The sequence below is a fragment of the Epinephelus lanceolatus genome, chromosome 6 (assembly GCF_041903045.1).
Source record: "Epinephelus lanceolatus isolate andai-2023 chromosome 6, ASM4190304v1, whole genome shotgun sequence".
NCBI lineage: Eukaryota > Metazoa > Chordata > Actinopteri > Perciformes > Serranidae > Epinephelus > Epinephelus lanceolatus.
In genome coordinates, this window is record NC_135739.1 from 27,942,963 (window position 1) to 27,966,465 (window position 23,503).

Consider the following 23,503-nt stretch of genomic DNA (forward strand, 5'->3'; position numbering starts at 1 on the left):
TCGATAGTGGTGTATTAACATTGCAAAGCAAAGGTAACTATGTATATTACACTGTGACACAGTCTCATAGCTATGCACACTCGCACGTTACTGAGCAACTGAAAAAATGTAGATAAAATTATTTCAATGTTGACCAAACATGGTGACAGTAACAGGCAATGTGATTGATAAAAAATTGTGTAACATACATAAATGTAGCGCTAGAAGTCTTTGGAAATATTTGTTTTCTTCTTCTCTCCCTTTTGTTATATAATTAATAAGCGAAATATTTATTGAGAATGTAAAAAGTATGAGTAACCGGATATAAAGGAGTTGTGAGGACAGAATGGAGGGCTGTTTTAAAAGGTAGATTTTTTTTTGTGGTATCCAGGGTTGGCTCTCAAACGTTAGAAAGAGAAAAGAACAGAATCGCAGCTGACAGTGTGGGTTTGGGTCAGGATCAGAATTCACAATAAATGATGTGACGGATATTTAGCTGCAACATCTGGATGTCGTTTCTTTTGTCTTGTCATGTAAATACAACTCAAACCTGAAGTGTTTTTGATCAACATGATATAATTTGTCTGAGCGCTCCTGTGGGACTTGAAACTTGTGATGTGGCTCACACAGTCTCCACTGAATCCTGCCAAAACGTTACTAATTCTTTCGTCAATCTTCTTTTGCCACATGCGATCGGATTTACAAGCAACCTTTGTATCAGCTCCAATAAAGATTTTTTTTTTTACAACAAATGACAGTCAAGATGGATGTCAAATATAAAAAATTAACCAATTCACCTTGAGGAGCAGCATTTTAGGACGACTACAGAGTCACTTGTCGTTTTTAATCAATTGCGTTCTTCCAGAGACAAAACAGTTCGTTTGTGCATTTGTTTTTAAAGTGCCTTATGTCGTCACAGTGGTGTTCATGAGGAATTTAACAACAGCCCTAAAACGTGACTCAAACAATAAGAAGTTCAAGACCAAAAATGTTTTAACATTCAACACTACAGTATGATACATATATATAATTTACTCTGGGTGGGAGGCACCAGACGTCTCACGATACGTTATTTTACCATAATACTTATGTCACAATACAATATCATTTTAAACGTTTGTGATATGCTGAGTGTTGGGATAACATATATTGTTATTTATAACCTTTTTTCAACTGCATTTATGTCCCCAAAGGAAAACTCTCAACATCTGTTTAATCGATAAGATAAAGTTTTCCGTCTATTCATCTCACTTTAATCATTTTTAAAACAGAAAAATGAATCAAGTGGACTGAAAAAGCAACAGATTTTATTCTTCTAACAGGCTGCCAAAAGTTTAATTTGTTTTTGCAAATATTAATGTTTTATATAAAGAAAAATATGTGTTTGGTGTCTATGTATTGATAAAATATTGCTGCACAAACTATCAGGATACAATGCTGTATTGATTGCTCCCCATCTCTTTAATTTACCACATTCTAAATTAATTTATTACTTTTTTAGTAAACTTTTTGTACGTTCATTTGTTAGAGTGATATACAATTCATTTAGACAGTGAAAGGCTCTTTTCATTTTCATAGCTTTGAAGGTTTGTGCTTGTTTTGTGCACTGCTTTTATATCTTGCTTGACACACTAACCGCAGCCTGTCGCATAAAATATGGCAAATAAATACAATCTGGCTAATTGATAGACAGGTCTAGCACTACTCACTTCCACAGAAGCCCCCCTCTGTGATCTCTTCTTCAAACACGTCAGAGAAGCCGCGGCCTGCGTTCAATTTGGCCAGCCGTCCGTCGATGAACTACAACCATAAATTACAACGTGGTTAATAAAGAAGGGAGGTGAAGGGGGAGGAGGAGTGGGGAGTGGGGTGAGTGGACACACTTAAACAGATACAAAACACATATGCACAGATTCAAACACTCAGGCCACAGTGGGGTGTTATTAATCCTACCTGACAGAAACTACATCCCAAGATTAGGTGGGCTGCAGGTAATAGGGATTTGGTAATGGGGAGCAGGTGAGGGATTAGAGCAGCAGACTACACGCTGCACACTGTCTGAGACATGAGGAAGTTTCATTTCCTCCCTTTGTAACATGGAGCGCATAAAGCTCCATCTCATAAATACGGTCCCTAACAGTCAGGACAGCTACACATTTCATGAGCACAGGCACAAACTCGCGTAAATATATCGTGGAAGTACAAGCAGTCACACACATACAGTGACATTTGTGATTAACACACACACACTCACAAAATAAACAGCATTCTTAAGACATTAAAGCATGAGAAATATCTAGTTTTACAGGCTAAATAAAAGCAGGGATGAGAGAGGAAGGAAAAACTAAACAATGTCAATAATAGTTTTTAACACATTTCTTATCAGTTTGGCTCACTGTAAAAGTATTTGGTCCTCGGGGCAGTTTACAGGCTCAGTTATGTGACTGACAGTTACATTTTATATCATCCCTCTAAATACTGAACATGAAGAACATCTTTGAAACAATTATGTCAGTGTAAATCCTTCAGTCACACATATGGTGCACTGTTTTCCATTAGCTTAATCCAACCACATGGACCCTCCAGTTGCTGTTAGTTTCCTGTCCCATCGCTTGTAACATCCGCAAGTCTCTGCGTGGAAATGATGCTTTCCAGTAAAATCCTCGGGTTAATCTTGGCAAGTTTAAGGTGTAAGAAACAAAACAATGCAAACAAGCAGCTCCACTATAAAACATTGTCAAGATGTGGGGCAAAGGTCTGCAGAAGGCCTGAAAAACTTTACACTAGTTTGCATGTGTTTACGTTTTCTAAATCTTTGTGTTTAACCTCAAACTGAAATCTATGTTTTTAACCTCTTCAGAGTTTACTTGTTTCGAGGTAGGAGGGAAAAGCAGCTAACAATCAGTAACAGTGTCATTCAAAATAATTAGTACATGCAAAAGCATTTGGATTTAGAGCTAAAATCTATTTTGACTGATGACTGCATTCATTAACAATCCACACCTCCTACCTTTCAAGCATTCTTTTGTGTTTTCAAGAACAACAAATGGTACCCTATTCTTTTTAACACTTGACAGCAACATATTGTCAGATAATTTCTTAACTGTAGCAATCCTACTCCCACCTCTGCAACTGTGTCCAAAGTGTAACAACAGCGTAGGTTGTTTTAGGCTGCGTGTCCTCAGGGACAGCCCACTAACTAGCGACCGACACGGCCACTCGCTCCTCTGGTCAGAAGAGCCGGAGACTCATCATTAGATCTTTTTAATGAGAGGTGAGACTGCAGGTTTCAACCACTGCTCCGCTACTTGGCTGGCCCAATTAGTGCAGATAATCAACCCAAATCATCACCAAGCCAAAGCCTCCGCTTATCGACCCCCCCCTCGTCTCCCTCCGCACACCCCAGCCAGATTACCTGCCGCACTGTGGGCCTTAATTGGACATTACTCAACAATGGCAGACTGTGATCACCACACTCTCACACGCACAAACAGACACTTAAAAAAAAACAAAACACTTGCTCATGCACACATGCACGTACACAAACACAAGGACACAACAAAAAGGCTCATTTTCTTTGTTTTTGAGAGACCTAAAAAAAAAAAAGAGGAAACACTCAAAGAAAACAGAAAATAATTTCAGGGTGGGACGACATCAAGACCAGAGTCATTCAAACAGAAAGTAGGAGACTTTTAAAACCATTTGCACTTTGTTGATAATATTTGTTATTCCAACGACTTAATAAAACAACTTTATGGCATCCCTTGGTAGCTGAATGGTTACAGCACGTGCCATATAACCACAACGTCCCCGGTTTGATTCCAGCCTTGGGATCTTTGTTGCATTTCGAAACTTTCCTCTTTTTAAACAAAGGCAAGAATACTTTTACATACTGTTTCTTACTCCATTACCATTCCAACCATAAACAGTTTTTGACTGCTACTAATCAAACCCAAACTACATGTGAGGATAAAGTCCACATTTTAGTTCTACATTTTGAGGTGAATCCTGCTCCATCTCTTCGTGTCTACATGTCATCTTGTTTCCTGTTGCTGCTGTAGTTGCAGACTGCAGACGGGGAGAGTTATTCCATCTGGCTACCAGCACGTTGACTCACTCACGGGTCGGTCACAGTGGTCTAGATTTATTTAAACTCTGGAACCGTGGAGCCAGAAGTTGGGATTAGGACTCTACAGGGGTTCATTTACAGAGAAATACATGGAGAGCCTGAAGGAAATGTAATTTCTGCGTCCTGGAATTTTAGCCCATAAACTGTAGATACTTGGGGACAAAGCGGAAATCATGTCACTCATGGGTTTCTGAGGGGAAGTTTTGAAGTAGATTTGTGTTTACAGTGCAGCCTGCCACCATCTCTGCAAGTAACTAGGGCATGGAAACCAAAATTTGGCTAAAAGGAAGCCTGGAGAGCAAGCGGCAACCACTGCTTGATAGCCTGCAACAATCAAACTCAATCAAAAATAGACATTACACAATATACTTCTTTTTAGCTGGTTAACTGTGAAACTTGCCACAGAGGAGCACATAATAAGATTTTTAATAAGTTATGAAGAAGACCCCAATGTCTTGTATAAAAAATGATTATTATAGTATTTTAAAAAAGAAGCTGGAAATATCTGAAATTAATTTTGTTCAGTAAGAAAGTTTTAGGGGCAAGTTGTCTAGCAGCCATTGGCAGTCGTGCATTCTGAAGCACTTTACTTGACCATGAAGGCAGCAGCTCATGACTCATCACTCATGATTTTAATGTGATAGTTTTATTTCAATTGTTATTATTTATCATATTCAAACATCCCCTTTGACTTTGATGTTTTTTTAAAATGGTTGTTTTATTTTAATTTTTTCTTATTCTTTCTGTCTGCTGCATATTTTATCCTATTGTAAATTGAGTTGGGACCATGCCTCGTGGTGACTCTATACTTTAAATTAAACTGAACGACATGATCAGATTTTCAATCAGATAATTTGGTTTTGCAAGGACACACCTTTCCCCCTTTCGATAAACGTCTCGGCTGCTGCATTCATTACACAGCGAGAATGACGGATGACTATTGATTGATGGGACGCACATTGTCTACAAAGGCTCCTGGCAGTAAATTATCAGAGTACAAGTCCCCTACAGACTCAATAAAACTGTGTATGGCTTAGTTTTGTCAATAAGAGGAAGAGACTTCATTGAATCAGCCTCTGCGAGCACAACACACACACACACACACACACACACACACACATATGACAGTGTGTGCAGTGTGTGCTTGTGAGTGTGTAGGAGCTGAGGATGGTTGATAGGAAGCAGGTTAATGTCAACAGGCTTTCCCCCCGCATTCTTTTAGGAGACTTCTCCCACTTGTTCTGTTCTGAACAGAGATGGGCTGGTGGGCACATGGGAAAATGTCCAGGAACAGAACAGAAGTGTGTTAGAAGGTGAAACTGTGACATTTTAAGAGGTGTATACGTGTGTATTTATTTCAGGGTTGGCTTTGTGTCTGTATTTCACAGAGGCACAAGATAAGAGGGAGTATTGTTTCTGCTTCCTGTCCCCCAAGCACAAATGCACTCAACATTAACATTTTAGTTATTACATTGTTCTTATCCAGCATCTTACAGTAAGTCATTTAATATAATAATACATTTTAATAGGGGCATAAAAAATAATTAGTGGCGTTTAATGACATATGACAACACACAATAGCCTCTCTGTCCCTGAGGTCATTCAGCTCTAAAAGTATTAAGAATGTTTTGCTAAATTTGCATGAACAACTCCGCGCTGTTCCCTCTATAAAACTGGAATTACTTGGGAAGCAAAAGTGCTGCTTTACAAGGAATGAAAAACAAAATCACCTGTAGAAAAGCAATTTCCTGCTGCACCGGTAACACCTCAAACTCAGGTAACACCTCGACACGCGTGTGTGCTTAACCGTGTGCACAAAGTGTGTTGTGGTCTACCTATTCCAATAATATGGTTTGAATTTGGCTCAAGTTTGACCCATTCTTGTTTAAATACAGGTGACAGTGACAAACCCCACACTTTAAAGGCGATTGTGTGCGAGTGAATGGATTCATACCACTGACTGTAGTGTATGAGACACGTTGTTTTTAGTCGAGCACTAATGATTGTTGTTTGATAATTGAGCAACCCAACGTGTTTGTTCACACTATCCTCTGTCAACAATCACGTCAGGAAATAAAGCACTAACTGGTAACTTTAGCTGGGGAACAGGGGAAACAAACAAACACAAAGTAATGAAAAAAGTTTTTGAAAGTACTGTAAAAGGTTAATCCCTGATCCTATGCATCAGCAAAGCAACATCTGTGCATTTTAATCTATTTTCTTCATATATATGAAGACATATAGCAGCTAGAATTTATTACTCACTGTATGGAGCCAAATGCTATTTATGTTTTTAATTACGGCGCATACTAACCAGAAAGCAGTCCTACTTACACACCTATAAATAATGAACAATATACTGCCAATGAAGACAGCATATTGGATTATAGGTGCATTAAAAGACAAAACACTTTAGTATTAAAACAATCAATAACAAAACAAGAAGCAGAAGCACTGGAAAAAATCCAAACATCTCCATTCCCAGAGTGCATACTTACTTATAGAGAAATTAATGTGTGCATGTGTGTGGCCACGCAAGTTGAGGATTGTTTGCGTGTTTGCAAGCGGATGTGGGTCATGGCCAGAGCAGGGCTCGGGCGGACCGCTGGCCTCTCTCACTTTAGTCGAAAGAGGAGTGGAGGAGATAAGCTCACCCCATCCCCCGTGCTGGAGAGGAGGAGGAGGAGATAAGGGCCTGTTTCCCAATGCTACCGCTGAGGCAGGAGCCAGCCCGGGAGGATGCTTTGAACTGCTGCTCGCTATCTGCTCTGCCTGGGAAAATTATAGACGGGGCAGAGTGTCCAGAGAAACAAAAGGCTGATTGAGGGCCGCTGTGCAGCAACTCTCGGGGGTAAATCACACTACTATCACGGGTCAGAGAGCGCAAAGAAAAATTCAAGGGGTGAGAGGAAATTTTCTTCGGAGCCAGAGGTGTCTCTCCACTCGGCTCTGGCTCGGCTAAGTTTAGTATTGCTGAAGGGATTTCGGAGGGAAAAACATATTAAGTATACATGAGTGGTTTTAAGGGAAACTCGTGTAACCACACATGAATAAAGTATACCTGCTCACACACTGCACATACATACACACATGAACACAGTGGGGTTGACAATGTATCCACTTGTGGTGGATACTCAGATTTCTGGGGACAAAGTTAAAATTCAGGCTTGTGCGAACATGTCAAAGACTTAATGTGATTTCAATATAGTTTTGTACAGTAAAATGACTTTTGACAGGCCTGACTTATCAGGGTTTTGTTTGTACACCACGCAAAATTGAGCAAACAGAGAGACATTAAGACATAACATAAGCGTGTTGAAAGATAACCACAGTAAACAGTTTCGAGGGGTCAATAACCGTCCACAATCCCAGGCCTCTCTCTTCTCCATTTCACCTCACTTTGAATAACTGAACAGTCAAGATGTTAAATGCTAACTTTACCCAGTTGACAGTTTGTTGAGCACAAGTAGTGCTGAGAGACATCTGTAAAAAATGAAGACTTTCACACTACTAAATAAAAAATCTGCTCAAAAAAAATTACAGCCCAAAAATAAACTGACATTGATGAGAGAGGACAAAGTAACCTCCACGCACTCAGTCATCTTTTTTCTATTTGTGCTTGCCTCTAGCTTACATGATAGAGATGTGTATCTGTAAATGTACCCATGCCAGGAAAATTCTTATATAAGACTATGATGTAAAGATGAGTAAAGTTTCAGTTTTAATGCTTTAAGATAAATATGAGGTCCAAAATTCAAACATTTTCTCACATTGGAATCATTTTACTGGTCACAGTGTGCCAAAAATGAGTACTTAAAAGAAATACACACACAGACAATCACACACACACACACACACACACACACACACACACACACACACACACACACACAGCATCTATGCAGACAGCTGTTTGTACCTGTTTGAAGAGCTGCAGGTTGACAGCCATGGACAGGAAGTTCCTCATGGTGCTCGATCGATGGTTCACAAAGCTCTCCTCACAGAAAGTGATTGGCTCCCCCTGAGGATTCCACAGAAAAATTATTGGCAAAATATTTAATTGTAAAAAAAAAAAAGAAAAAAAAAAAAACTTATTCATTTTGGCTCACTTTCCTTTGTACCAATCTGTTTTTCCACCGTGTTTACTTGGTTGAGAAATGAGCCACAGGAAATGGAGGCAGATGCGTGTGTTGCCTTGAAAGGCAGGGGGTCCTAACTAAACAATGCTGTTTACAATATGATTTACAGCACTAGAAGGATCACATCATGTCTATTATCATTACGCACTGTAAAAAGTCTGAAGTATTTCAAGTGATTTCTTCATTAGTGAGCTAAGTGGGCCTGAAAACAAAAAAATGAGTGGAAAAGAGAGACAGGAAGGAAAAGAGGAAGGATCAAGAAGGAGGAGGAAGAGTTCCCCTGGAAGAGCGCACACGATCTCCTCCGGACCGCGAGACAGTGTCCCAGTAAACTCCCCAGTACTCAACATGAACACATTATCACACTATTACTATTTCTTACATCATGTCTGTTGGCCTGTGAGCTATAGACATGGAGGATGACAACAGAATCACTGCAGGCCAATCACACGCTGCCCCACAGTCATTCCCAATTCATGTTTTCTCATAATTAACATAATTCTCACATATTTCAATGATGCTCTAAATTCTTCTGGAGTAAAACAATGTGCTTTGTCTGTTCCACGCTACGAGCACAGTGTGGCACATAAAAACAACTCAACAACACCGGAGACTAACCCCATTTTCGAGGATGGGCGGATGATACCAGTGGCCCAAATTACATCACAGGAATACTGCTCCACTTACATCACTAAAAGTTTTTAAGGCGTATTCTCTCGTAAAAGCCGAGTTGAAAGTAACTTGTTGTAGTTTAATCAGCTTTTCAGTCTCCATCTGGCTGCTACAGCCTCGGACCATACTGCAGCGAACAGAACTGAATAGCATGCTGAGACTAACAACTAACTGCTACTGAAAAAACTTCCAAACTCAACTTTAAGACTGGGTCTGTGTACACAGTACAGTATCCAACAAAATCCTTTGGTTCACAAAGGCCTGCACCGAATGCCAACTGCTAACGCTGCTGGAATCTTCTAACTAGACTGTTTAAAAGATGAAAAAGGAAGAGAGCCACATTCATTTTATCTATTTTGAGAGGGTCTAAAGGTCGCCCAGCACAAGAAATACCATGCCAACTTCCAGTTAAAGTATGAAAGACTACATCTCAACTGTATGTAGCCAGTAAAATCAAATTGGTGAAACAAAGTTTATTCAGAGAAACAACATGAAGCTGGACTGGTATTGTAACTGCATGTGCCTCCATAATATAACTAAAAATTAAAAGCATCGGATTTTGTAAATAAAACAGCTGAGAGTTGAGTGCCTTGCTTAAAGGAAGGGTCATTTTACAGCAAATGCAGAGTGATACGTTAGCACTACTACCCTCTAAGCTGCCATGGTAATTTGTGTGTGTCATGTTGAAGTTAATACACACATTACACATGCCTTTAGTGCCTGTTGGTGTTTTGTTTTTTAATAAGGCTTCCAGACTTTTTGTTTTCATAAATTCAATAGTGCATGGACAGATTTGATCGCTTTCACTGCCATGCTGCAAAGGTAAAGGTTCAGTCTGTAGGATTTAGGGGCATCTATTGGTAGAAATGGAATATAATATTCATAACTATGTTTTAGTTAATAATGACCTGAAACTAAGATTTGTTGTGTTTTCATTACCTTAGAATGAGCCATTTATATTTACATATGCACAGAGTCCGCCACGTTGTTTCTACAGTAGCCCAGAACAGACAACACTAGCTCTAGAACAGGCAATTGTCGTGTTCATGTTTTCGTGTCAGTGGTTGTAGTTCTCCTTTATGTTATGCACACGGAAGAAGATTCAGTTGGTTGCAATCTGCAATCTCACCACTAGATGCCACTAAAACCTACACACTAGACCTCAAATAATCCTAAACAACCCACTGTACAGTTGCCACCTTGGGGTAAAACTTCTAATAAATGTTTAGACCTAATAGGCTGTGTAACCTTCACTGTAAGACTCAAATATATTTTGCAGCTCAAGACAGATTTTTTTTTTTTAATCCAAAAATGTCTCTTTTGATAGTTATGGTTGCTGACCCCATACACTAGACTGTCCTCCATATATGTGAGCATGAAACTCATCTTGTCACAGAACTTATAAGACAGTCATTCAAACACTGGATTTCATCAGAAGCTCCTACTTTAAACACATGAAAGAATCGCTAAAATATTTTTTGGCCATAAAAAAGACAACCCTACGAAGACAAGTGCAAAAAAACCAATTTGATAATGTATAGAAGAAAATTTACAGTTCGAGCTGGGGAGGGACAGATAACTAAACGTGGTGGGTGACCAGTGGGCATGAGGAGTTTGCATGAGTGACTGCCATAGTAAGATGAAGGTATCTAACAATACATATAAGTGTGAATATACATTTATCTTATGTTTGTGAGTCCTTCTATGTTTCATGTTTGCCTGATATCTATGAATTGCATGTATGTTATATAAGAGACTGTAAGCATTAGGGACACCATTACATAGAAACAATTACACACACACAAAAAGTCATCATGTAGCAGATGTGTTCAACACGAAAGAACAAGTGGGCAGTTCTCTGCAGAAGAATGTTCAGTGTTTTATTTTGTTTAAATTGTTCATGTTGGAATAAATCTGTGTTTTGTTTTGTTTTTTGTGGAATTTTTGAATGAGTGTATAAAGTGTGGGATGTTTTATGACTGAATAAAAGCAAACTGAGCTGTTTATTCATGTACAGCTGTTGTGAAATGTGTATTTAATATGTGTGAATTGTTTTAATGCGATAACTAAATCTTTCAAAATTATCCTTTTCCAAAAAATGAAATTCACATTGGTATAGACCAGCATGTTCTTGTGTAGGACTCCTGCTCTATGTGAACACATTATATCAATCTTCTACCCATGAGAATATGCAATGTGTAAGATGTTGTGTCTAAAAACAGTCTTGGCTGCTTATAAACATGAGATTGCACCCTGATCTCTCCAACCCACAGTTTTTACACCTGGTTGGATGATATGAACTGGTTACATGCCAACTTGAGTCAAACTAATTCTGCCCCTAAACAGTACCAAGCATACACCAATTGAATACGCGCACCCACCTACCCGACTTGGCTTCATCAGTGGTGGTGGAAACTAATTTGAACTGCTATTTCAGGTTCCTTTTGCCAGACACATGTGCGCTGCTCTACGCTGGTGAGAAGCACCTGGGGGAGCATCAACGTGAGCTGAAATTGATGACCTGAGAAATGCTGTTCTAATCAGCTGATTGCTTTTCAACTCATTATCGTTTTCCAGTATTGTTTCATTTACAACTCAGCAAGACTCCAACCAAACATCCACACCCCTCCTTCTGTCGAGGCATATGGGCCTGTGAACCACGGCGCTCGGTTCAGCTCTGTCGGCAAAGATCTTCTCTTCGGCTCAGAACAATCTCTAGCAGAGTGATATTCCGCAAATATCAGAACGCAGTGAGTATCACAAGCATCTCCATGAAAGCAGATGTGCTGTTTGTGCATGCTTATGTGTGTGCATGTATGTTAACTCCAGGGCTTTTATACAGATCCTGTCTAAAAGAAGAGAAAAAAACGATGTGAGCGTGAGCGAACTGAGAAATTACTGCATGTCGTGCTCTCACATACACTAACACACACATACACTGAGTCTCAGTGCTTGTGTCAGAGGGGAGGCAGTTTGTTCGTATACTGTCTGTATACAGAGAAAAGAGAGACAGCATCAATAATGTAGCATCTTGACTCCAGGAGTCCACAAAGTCCAATTAATCTCAAAGCCAAAGGAACAAAGGCTTCGCTATTTGACAAACAGGACATGCTGTAGTTTGCTCTGCTCTGACTCAGACTTGATAAGCAGAAGAGATCCAGAGAAGAAATGTTAGGGGGGCTTAGTAAAGGAGAGTAAAACACCAAAGGTGGCTAAAAGGGATCTTCAAAGGGAACGTCCTGACTCTTTTCAGCTCCTCTGACATTTCACTGCCTCAGACAGGCCCACCTTAGCTCTCCGCTCCAGCTGAAAACACACCTTTTACCTTCAGTCAAAACTGCCCCAGTCTAACCAGACTCCAGTGAAATTTGACTCATCTCACCCAAACTGAGATTGCTACTGCTGTACAGTCTGAGGGGCGAAGATATTATATTCATGTCTGCAAGTATTTCTGCTTGTGATTTTCTGTGAATCTGTGGCCAATATCTAATCAATATGTGTCACTGTTTGTATATGCAATCAAACAGAGCATGATTACTGTTGACAACTGGTAGTTATAAGTATGTTTGTGTGCTGTCCAGTACAGGGATGGATCTGAGATGAGCTTAAATGGTCAGATCAGCTAAATTATGAGAAGAAAATCTCTTAATTTCATTTGCAAATAGTTTTGGTTTTACATTTTGAGAAATCTTTCTCTGTTTTTTCTGCTGCCACCTGTGTACAATAGATGTAAATGGAACTTCATTTGAGGTCCCAACAGTATCACAGAGAAACTGTCTCTATAAAAACAGTTCACAGGATGTTCTGTGATTATCCAGAGTAAGGGGGATATTTTGCTTAGATGACCACAAACACAATTCCATTTACATACATTGTATCAGGACGGATATCTCAAAATGTGGAGAATTAAAACCAAAAATCTTTGAATAGCTCAATAACACTAGGAAACTGAGAATTTTTAATTAATTTACTTATTTTTTTTAAAGCTGGATTAGGAATGTCAGTTTCGATTAATTTAGTTTTCCATAACACCGACACCCATTAACCAGTAACTAATCAGTTAGTTTAAAAAAAAAAAAAAAAAAAAAGCAAAATGACATGACGTACAAGAGGTCGGCTCTCCATTGACTCAGTGAGCTTTAGTGCAGCATTTAAAAGCCACTCACCACCAAGACAGCCTTGCTGTGGAAACATAGTGGCCTCCGGTCTCTCACCGGGTCATCCCAGTGAGTAAGTGGCTTCATTTTAAGCTGCAAACCCCCCTTTAACATTGTTAACTATGTTGGCACTACTAGCCTTACTGACACTGCAAATAGTGCCAACAGAGCTGACAGTGATAACATAGTTAACAATGCTAAGGGGGGTTTGCGGCTCAAAATGGAGCCGCTTACTTGCCAGAGCGACCTGGGGCAGGACCAGAAGGTGGGCATAATGTTTCCACAGCAACGCTGTTTGGTCAGGATGGCGTTCTAAGTGGTAAATGGGAAATAAGCAGCACCACTAGCTAGCTCCCACCGGACCAGGGTGGTGTGCAGTGCAGTTAACTGGCATGGCAAAATTAACCCAAAGACCAACACTCATAACTAGTCAAAACATTCTCGGCATCCCTACGCTGGATGTTTGTATCACACCCTGGGTTTCATCTTATACACACGTATATCCAAACAGATATAATTAAAGAAAGTAAGGCTAAAATGACCCAGCCAAGCTACTACACACAATGATTAGCAGTGAATATCGACACTGGATCCTTACAGGTCTATATCTGAGGGCATCTCGGTAGGTTCCAAACAGAGCGGCCTGCGCTCTCAGGAAGGCCCTCGCCACACCACTTCCTGTTGCTGTTGACTGCTTCTTCAGCTTGCTCTTCAGAGAAGACACCTGGTGGAAAAACACAAAGAGAAAGAGGGAAAAAGAGAGGCAGAAAGTGAGGGGAAAGGAGAGAGGGGTGGGAGGGCGGGAAAGGGGAGAGACGGAGGGGTAAAAGTTAAATTATCACCTCTGAAATTGGTGGAGGAAACAGCTAGCCCATTCTGGGTGTGAAGTATCACATTTGCAGGTCATCTCAAAAAAGGAAAGAAAAGAAAGGGAAAAGCTTCAGCCTTTCCTCCAAGCTTATCTGTTGTGCTGCTGGGAGCACCTGCTGCTTTGCTAATTGAGCAGAGGACGGGGGGCGGCGAGAGGGAGGGAGGGGACAGCAGAGAGGAAATGGAAACTCACATCTTTGCGCTCCCTCTCTCACCCTCACTCTCCATGCTGCCACCCCCGCTCCGCTCTCCTCTCCATCACCTTCTTGCTTTTTTTCCACCTCTCCCTCCATTTCTTACTCTTGTCCTCTTTCTTTTCCAGTCCTCCTGTTTTTCCCTCCCCTGTTGGCTCTCCCGAACTCCCTCTAGAAAGGGACTCTTGACATAAAATGTCTTTAATTATTTTCCCCTCTCCTGGCTCTGTCTCCAGGACTCCAGGCGAGAGTGGAGGAGCAGCAGGCCCGAGCTTGTTTTAGGATGACAAAAGATTCACCCTGGCCACCGGGCCCTGGGGAGTCTGGGAAGGAAGTTGTCAAGAGGCTCTCCTCACCTGCTCAGCAGTAGTCTGACTGTGTTGTGGCAGAGCGAGGAGGAGGCAGAGATAGCGAGGGACTGCTGCTCTCTGTGTGGGCTGTGCCAGCGTAGCACAAAAGCACAACGTTTGATTGGGTTGCACAGGAGGTCTAGATTGCTGTAATGCAGTTTGGTGTGGACTGTCAGCAGTAGTACGGGCTTGAATTGAGACTTTAAAGAAAAACGCTCAACTTCATTAGTGGAAAATGGATTAGTTGTAGATCCTCACTGAAAAACTTTGCATTGTTTTTTATGTTATACTCTATACTGTCAACCAACATATAAAGAGCTAAAAATGCTACAACAGAACTCAGCAGTGTTGCCTACTGAACTGAGCCTGTGACTGATAGGGATCTGATGTCTTGCTAGTGGGCACTACAGTTGGGCAGATTAAACCAAAGTGATCCAGGTAAGAATGTCCTACCTTCTTATTTTCTTATGCTTGACTTATACTTGACGCATCTGCGAGTGTTGCGAGGGTCCACACGGCCAAAGTGATGTCAGACAATGTCCATGCAGATCTAACATTTTCTAACTTATACGAACATGAATGAGAGAAGAAACTGAGTAGCCGTGTGACAGGCGCGCACGCATTCCTGAGGGGCTATTTTTCAGGGCGGAAGAAAACCTAGTTCAACTTTTCGCGCACCACATGTCATGCGACGAGGAATAACCAATCACAACCGACAGATATCTTTCCCTTTGTCACTAAATATCAGTCCATGATAAGTTGATCATTTTGGTGCAGAGGTGTCAAAGCTTTTCATCTGTCACCCGCACAATACGCCTACATACATAAACAGCGCCTGGAAGATCAGCTCTACACTTGAGGTACAAAGGCTATGATATGGTGACTGTTATGGCTGCTTAGCAACCTGCTGCCACGCTCATGAAAGCTGGCTCAAAAAAGGCTGGCTCAAAAAAGGCACAAAAGTAGTGCAGAGCATCCGACCTTGCGTTTTCCAGGCGGTTAAAGACACGGCACGTGTATGGCCCTTTAGTGTTTTTGCACTCGCAGTTTCTTCATCTCAAGTCAATGTTTTTTTCCGAATGGGTTTTCGGTTGGACGACATAAAAGAACGTCAGTAAATACCCCACTCATGAGTTCTGAAGGCTTTATGTGTCTTAGAAAGGCAGTTGCTTCCAAGTGGCTAAATGAGACTACAGAACCTCATCAAGTTAAACACAGCTTTACAACCTTGTTTTGGTGTTGGCATTAAGTCATGCAACCATAGCGTAGTTCACTTATAGCCTTGTGTTAGCTTTTTACTTCTTGCAATTGCATTTATGCCTCAAAAATAAAAAAAAAGTGTGGTTTATTTGTAAATATCATGAACTTTTGTTTGCCAGAGAACTTATTTTCAGCAATAATCCAAAATCCAGTGGAAAATTGGCTAACTGATGAAGTTTTCCTCACTGGCCCCTACAGTTTGCCATGAGGAGAAACCCGTACAGTGTTAGATCATGTCCTTGCGACCTTCGTGCAGAAAGCATAACTAAACTTAACTCCCCTCCTTACTTACTTCACCACTCTGCTGTCTGAATATGGGGTGAAACAAGCAAAAAGTGTGTGTTCAACAACAAAGAACAGAGTAAATTAACATATTTGGTTAGCACTCTGCCTATTAGATTCAACACTGCAGTGTATTTCGCCAGTCAGGTATTTGTGTGTTTATTGTCTGGCTTGTCCGCCTCTGTAAAGCACCATAGAACATTTACAGCTAATTCTACTACATTAGTATTATTAGTTTCAGTGCTGCCATTGGTTGTAGCAGTATTTGTGGGCAGGAGGAGAAGGAAGAAGAGATGAAAGCAGGGGAAAATTTGAGGTTGTGTCTACCATTAAATGACCCCACTTCTTCTGTAATGTGATAAAATTTTGATCAGGTCAACTTCAATCAGAGGTGACCAAATATATCACGCTGTGTAGCTGCAGCGTTAGAGGGATACCGTGGTCTGGCATCTGCAATTAGCCTATGTGGGAGACTTCAGGGAGGAGAAGCAAAGTGTGAGCACAGCTCGCACAGAGGACAGGCGGAAAGAAACAGAGGCTGAGAGAGAAGGAGAGAAAGCGAGACAGAGAGAGTGGCAGTCTTAAACTGGGACAAAGACAAAACGAACAGCGTGGATTCCTCTCCCCTGGGCTTTCTCACTCTCCACAACGTCCCCGCGCTGCCATTGCAAATGCTCCCAGGCATCAAACAGGAAGTTTATCACGGTTAAATTAACAAGTGTCATCTCCATATTCACTCATTGTGCTAAATGCTTTTATGTTTATGTAAAGCCCTTTCTGGAATTAATATTTCATGTTTATGTGCGTTTTCACTGATTTTTTTCATCCTCGCAAATCATTAAACTGTCTTTTTTTTCGGGGGGGAGGGGGGGGAGAATCAAAGCGAACACAATGTCAGTCTAAGTGGGGGAGGCATACCCCAAAGACTGTCAGAGAAGACGGGATAGCAGCGGAGTTTACTCTGCACACAGAGTTCTGTACAGCAGCTTTGAACGGGTGAGAGCACTGCAGTGGCAAACACTTTTTAATGAGGTGGGGACACAATCACTCGTGTTTTGTTACCCAGAGAGAAATGGGTGATAAAGTGATAAGTTCAAAGTTTCACATTTATTAACGAGTAAGATAAGGCATGATGAGAGATATTCTTCTTTCGTCACATGTGGTAATTAATTAAATTGTCACATATAACAAATATAGTAGAAGTGCATGACAAATACCAGAATATCGTTTTTGCTAATAGAAAAAAATGAAGCGCAGACTATGGGGTGCTCCTTCGCATATTCGACACAAAAAATAAATGTGTGTTTAGTAATTGGATATTGAATATGGCGTCTACACCACAATCATCAGGTATGCCTCCGCGGTAATGGCTCTGTCAAACTAATTAACTTCTACAGTTTGAGTGAAGCTAACGAGATGCGTACAGGCATCAGAGGAAGGCCAGGCTCTACAGGTGATAACCCTATTTGGCAGTGACATTTTTTAGTGTAAAGTCACAGTGGCGGTGATGAGATCAAAGGCAGAGAGTCCCCCATTGGGTCCAATTAGAACTATAGCATTGTACAGGGAAGGGGTGGCAGGAGGAGAGAGGGGAGTGGGTGGTTGGGGGAGAGGGAGGAAGGAAAAAAAAACTGTTGAGTTATGATATTCATAATCTATGCAGAGAGGCCTTTCCAGTACAGGTCTTCTCCCCATAGCTGTGATCTTTTCAATTTACATCAAGGGAAGATGGTCGGGGATGAAAGTGGGGCATCCAAGGCGCACAGCCCACAGAGGGCAGACATGGGGCCTCATTAAGGCCCAGCCCAGCCAGCCCCAAACAGGGTTTGAAGTGCGTCACATAAAGAGCATGGGGTCAAAGGTCAGACATAGAACAGATCTCCATTTAACTCTCCAGCTGGAGATGGTAATTAGCAGGTGCAACGATGATCCCTGCCTGACTGTAAGGGATGATACCACTGTAGGTGACACCAGGCATCTGTGTGAATGTGTGCAAGTCCATGCATGTGTACACGGACACACACGACGCCTGGTGTCACCGACAGTGGTGTCATCCCCTTCAGACAGACAGGGACCATCAGAACACAAACATCCATCAGGGACCCTAACTTGTATCACACTCACATGAATTTGAATACAGAATACGCAGGTACCGTACATATTACATTTACACCCGCACATTATTCTCACAAAATATTCTAATGGTGAGCTTGACAAAAACAAAAACACCTCTCCCTGCCTTTGTAAGAGATGAAGTACCCTACAAGTACTACTGCTCTATTGTAAACTCATCGGATAAACAATCATAATTTTATCACTTTATATTGTGCATGACAACGAGCAATATTTCTGTACAAAGAGCTCACACAATCAGTCCGACCACACAACATATAAAACCTGTTTATTGCTGCTAATTAACTATTGGACATATCATTAACTTCCATTTCTATTAAACGACAACAACAAAAACTGAAACTGAGACTTGAAAAATACGTAAGTGCCTAGCTGAAAATATTACATTTGCTACTGAGTAAATGAAAAAAAAAAAAAGCAAAGGTAAATTAAGAATAAAAAAAAATGTTATTCACAAAACCCTGAATATATATTTAGAATTTTCCTCTAAATTTTCACTGGAGCGCAAAAAAAACCCTCCGCCTAAATAATGACCCTGACACTTGTCTGTTGTTAAAAAAAATAAATAAATAAAAAGTTGGGTTTTCTTCTCACCAAAAAAGAATGTTTTGTTTAAGATTCTGTCCAGGGAAAGAAAGCCATGGGGACGCAATTAAAGAACTACAAAGAAAAAAAAATAGTTATGAAAATCTCCCACTTTCTTTTGATGTGCTGCAGTCTGAACTGTACACACACATACACACACGTACACACAAACACACACACAGAAATCTGAACAAAGACACACGGGGAACCGGCATGTACTCTCTCTCACACACACACACACACACACACACACACACACACAGATACATGTGCACAAAGAGCATGTTAGTTGCAATCTATGAAATTCATTCATTGGCTCAATTTAAAACAAATATTAGATATTTTCCGATTTTTTTTTTTTATTACTCTCCATTTTCCAAATGACGGTAAGCTGCACAATAATAGCTGTATTACTTAAGTTAATGAGGTGGAGTTATCTACAATCTCTCATAAATAACCACATAAGATCACTAACTTTTAGGCTTTGGTGTGATAGCAAAAAATATAAATATTAAATTAGCAAAGAAATACGTTAAAACAGAGAATATAAAAGGCACATAGTGAGACATAATACTTGGTCATTTGCTATGTTAAAATCTGTTAAGTACATGCAATACAGTACATAAGTCAAGTGAAATGAAAAAGAGTGAGAAAGCAAGGGGGAGAAAAAGTGTGTGTGTGTGTGTGTGTGTGTGTGTGTGTGTGTGTGTGTTTTAATAGGGCTATCTCATTGCCATGAGATTCTCCCCGGTGTGGGGTTACTTTGTCAAGCTGACCTCTTATAGCAGCTGAGCGGCTGAGTTTTGCATACATAATTAACTACAGCTAAATGTCATCTTTCACTTCAATAACTAACGCAGTGGGTGATGCTGCTCTCCCTTTTTGACTCCTAATTCAGAGTGAACCGCCGACAGAACGAGTATGTGAAAATGAAGTGCAGCTTTTTAACTCCACATGAGTAAATGAGGGGCTGCTAACACCGCAGAGCGAGAGTGTACGCACAGTTCAGCGCCATCTAAAACAATCGGAACCTGTAAAATAATGTTTTCAAATGAGCAGATCTCCACATTTGCAGCCGGTAAAGTACAGCCTCGACAACAACAACATAATCAAATACTTTGGAGCTTGTTATTATATGTTGTAGACAGCGAGACTTGGTACAGTGTGTAACTGAGGTGGAGCAACCGCATTCCCAGCACCGAGCTACCATCTAGTTAGTGCAGCATGTGAGGGGCTTTACTGTAGGTGGCTCCGCTATACTGGGCGACACAAGTGAAATGAAACACCCTCGGCTGTGTCTAAACTGAAAGTGGGAGAAATCTGGTGGACATACCAAAAAATCTGTGAGTAGCAAAAGTTTACTCGTGAACTAGATCTGAATGTCATTGATGAACATTCCTGGCCGACAGTGTGTGGGTGTCTCTGTGTGTGTCGGTGCATCTGCGTGTGTGAGTGTTTGCCTGCTGTCGGCTGTACTCTGCTGTAGACGATGATGTAGATGTTGTTTTCCGGGAGCATCGGAAAGTGAACACCAAATTAAAGCCGCGATGTTTGATTAAGTGTGCCAGGTGATCTCAGGAGAGGCGCGCAGACACAACCTCAACCCCCTCATTCATTTGTAAACCTCCAAATGCAGGCTTGAAATACAGGAAGTAGGAGTGTACGCTGTAAATTTCCCCCTTGATTGGGAATACAAATGATCAAATGTATGAAGGCTAGGAATGTATGGGTACACGGTGTCAGCAAAGTAGCGAGAGGCAGAGAGGAGGAGAATAGAAGGAATTAGGCTGTGATGTGAGAGAGAGCATCTGAAAATAAAGATGTAAGCTGCATTGTAGCACCTCACCTTGAGTATGTGGCACAGAAAGAATAATACATGAAAAAAATCCTTCCGTCATTGGTTTGAGATCAATTGCCGGGATCAAATAAAAATCCGATTCAGTCACACACTGTTTGTTTTCAGAATTAACAGACTCCTAATTCGCTATTCTTGGATACTTTTAATGACTAGCGCAGTAAACAGATCCACCAACCAAAAGCCAATTATAACTTTATCAGCACAATCTCTGTGCGGAAGAGGAACCGTGGATCTCAGAAAAAGAAACAAAAATACCTTGATCTTCCAGGGAACAAAAAAACTGTTTTTTTATTGAATATTTCTTTACAGTGTGCTTGTCAACACATTGATTTTACTGACACGAGCACAGTCTCCCTGAGATTAATATGATTTATTAATGTGTAAAAACTATTGAAACTTGCAGTTCAACTTACAGTAGGCAATCTTAAAATATGCAAAATCCTGCTAAAAATACGATGTAAAATAAAATAAAAAATATCTGTTTCTCTAATAATATCACCACAATGTTCATCTAGAATAACAGTCAAAACAAGAGGAAAGCACAAACTCAAATAAAGCAACAAAAAGTTCCTTGATATGTATTATTTTTATGCAGAGACACCAAATTACACTAGTTAAAATAGGAAATGTTTAGATTGACTTTCAGTAAGTACTAAAAAATGGAAGAGGGGAAAAAAACCTAAAAACAAAAACATAAAGAGGCTGATGTAGTTAATTTACTGCCTCTGTCAAAGCATCCACTGCGCATTTAAAAAGACAAATCCAGAACAAAAGCACAATTAATGCTGCACCTTTGATTCATATGACATTTCCAATTTAAAAAACATTATTCTCAAAAGATTGTTGCATCCTTTTTTGACCCGTTACCAATTACTCTGTTATTCAGATCTTTCCTTTTTCTGCTAAACGGAACCGCTACTGGCATGGTAGCATTTGTAATAGTCAATAAATCTAAAATATTATGTGTGAAGTTGCGGGGAAAGACCATTAAGGGGGCGGGCACTAGTGGAGCCGGTGTAGGGGTCCTGTCTGAAAGAGGGCGGCTAATTCAGGACAACTGTGAACTCTGAACCTGCTAAAAGCACGGCCACTGGTCAGCCGAGCCACATAATAAAGTCCACATGTGCTCACAGCCTGCGTTGCCATAATTAGACAGATCTCTAAAGGTTTGCTTAAATCAACATCAGAGTGCTTTGTTTTCACTCTTAGTTAGACTTAAAAGACACACAAAAACTGCCTGTGGCCTTCACCTTTTAATCCACTTCATGCTTTATATATTCATACAAAGTGATGCTGGGCTTTTAAAGTGAGAATAATCATTGCTTCATAAGTCTCAGGGCTTCAGTTTCACACTGAATAAAGCCGGACTGTTAAGTAGCCAGTGTTACAGTGAGAATTATAGAGAAATGAAGAGTGTTTTAATAGCTCAGAAACAACACGCGGCAGCTCAGCCCAGGCAGAGAATCACTCAGCATTAATCAAAATTTCAGGCCTCTGTTTGACAAACTGCACAATGCCTCAAACATCTCCTTGTGTGTAAACACAAACATCAAATGCCATGTGGCATGTCCTCATCACTAACAAGCAAACTAACAAGAGACCTGGAATTCCACTCAATTAGTACCTGCTCGCTTCCTTATTAATCTACTAGCCCCGGTGAAAAGATGAGAGGAGACAGGAAGAAAAAAAAGTGAATCGGAACAAAAACAACAACAACAATTTGTTGCGATAAATATATTAATGCCAGCGAGGTTTCTGTTTCAGGTGGTGTAATTTGACATGATATGCGGGCTATGTTCTGTCATTAGTAAGGAAAAATGGTGAGTGGGGGATCAAAGCAAAAAGGCTCTGAGCCTGCCACTTAATTTATCACACGGCAAAGACAAAGGCTTTTCTCTCTGCTTCTGTCGCTTTTCAAAAGCCCTGACTCCTTTTTATGACAAACTCAGTTTGCAATTTAATTTAGGGCTCGAGTCCCTGGGTGCAGAAAAGCGAGCAGGCAGGAAGTGAGAAGAAGGTACTGTAGCCAGACAGGCACACAGGCAAAGAAGCAAACAGCGGGTGCAAGAAACGTCCAGGCTGGCGGTAAGTACTGTGAGAGAGAGAGAGACAGGAAGGCAGACAGGTGTCATGAAACTCGAGCAGCCAGGCAATAAGGCAGGCGACAAGGAAGACGGGCAGCAAACAGGCTAAAAAAGTGGGCAGGAAAATGTATAAAATGTAGGAAAGGCTGCATCATCGCAGGCTGTAGGGAGGCATTGATGCACACAAGCAGGCGTAGTAGGCTGAGCAGTGCTAAAGAGAAGCAGAGTGGGAATGTGACAAGGTCTGGAGTCTGTTGGGTAGCATATTGAATTATATATTGCTGGTAGGGCAGGAGTCCAGTAGGCGGTGGAACCTGAGAACATACAAGCAGTGTGGGTAATAGTGCTTCCGCAGCCTCAGCGGGGCCTCAGTGCCTCACGGGGGAGCTTTAATACATACACCCAGAAAAACAGCTAAACAAACAGATTCCTACTTCGACAAAGACGGCGGAAGACAAGCATGTGTGTTCACTAGGTTTGTGTGCGTGTGTCTGTGTGTGTGTGTGTGTGTGTGTGAATAAGAGAGTGTGTGTGTAAATGTGCAAGTGACCCTGACGCCGTGGTGATGCTTCCTGTAGCACTGACCGGCGTCAGTGCTCCATTAATTAAAGAGACGATGCACTGGCAGGTGGCTTCACTGCCCACACTGGTAATTGGCCCCCTTCTTCCCACTCTCTCCCCCTAGAAAATCACCCATCTCTGCCTTTTCTTTTCTCTTCTCTGCCTTGTTCCCTCCTCCTATCTCTCGTCCTCAGAAACGTGCCAGTGGGCAGGCAGAAATGCAAGACTTTGTGAAATAATGATTAGAATG

The 23,503-nt window shown here is 41.0% G+C and overlaps 1 protein-coding gene across 2 annotated transcripts in view; it reads right to left on the reverse strand.

The window, feature by feature from the left end:
• dennd1b (DENN/MADD domain containing 1B) overlaps window positions 1-23,503 on the reverse strand; it is a 115,820-nt gene that overhangs the window by 18,107 nt on the left and 74,210 nt on the right. For both annotated transcript variants that reach the window (XM_033621659.2, XM_033621657.2), the window contains 3 exons: window positions 13,675-13,800; window positions 8,028-8,129; window positions 1,689-1,779 (listed from right to left, as the gene is read on the reverse strand). In XM_033621659.2, coding sequence (XP_033477550.2) covers window positions 1,689-1,779; window positions 8,028-8,129; window positions 13,675-13,800 — 319 coding nt within the window. The remainder of the gene's footprint in view (window positions 1-1,688; window positions 1,780-8,027; window positions 8,130-13,674; window positions 13,801-23,503) is intronic.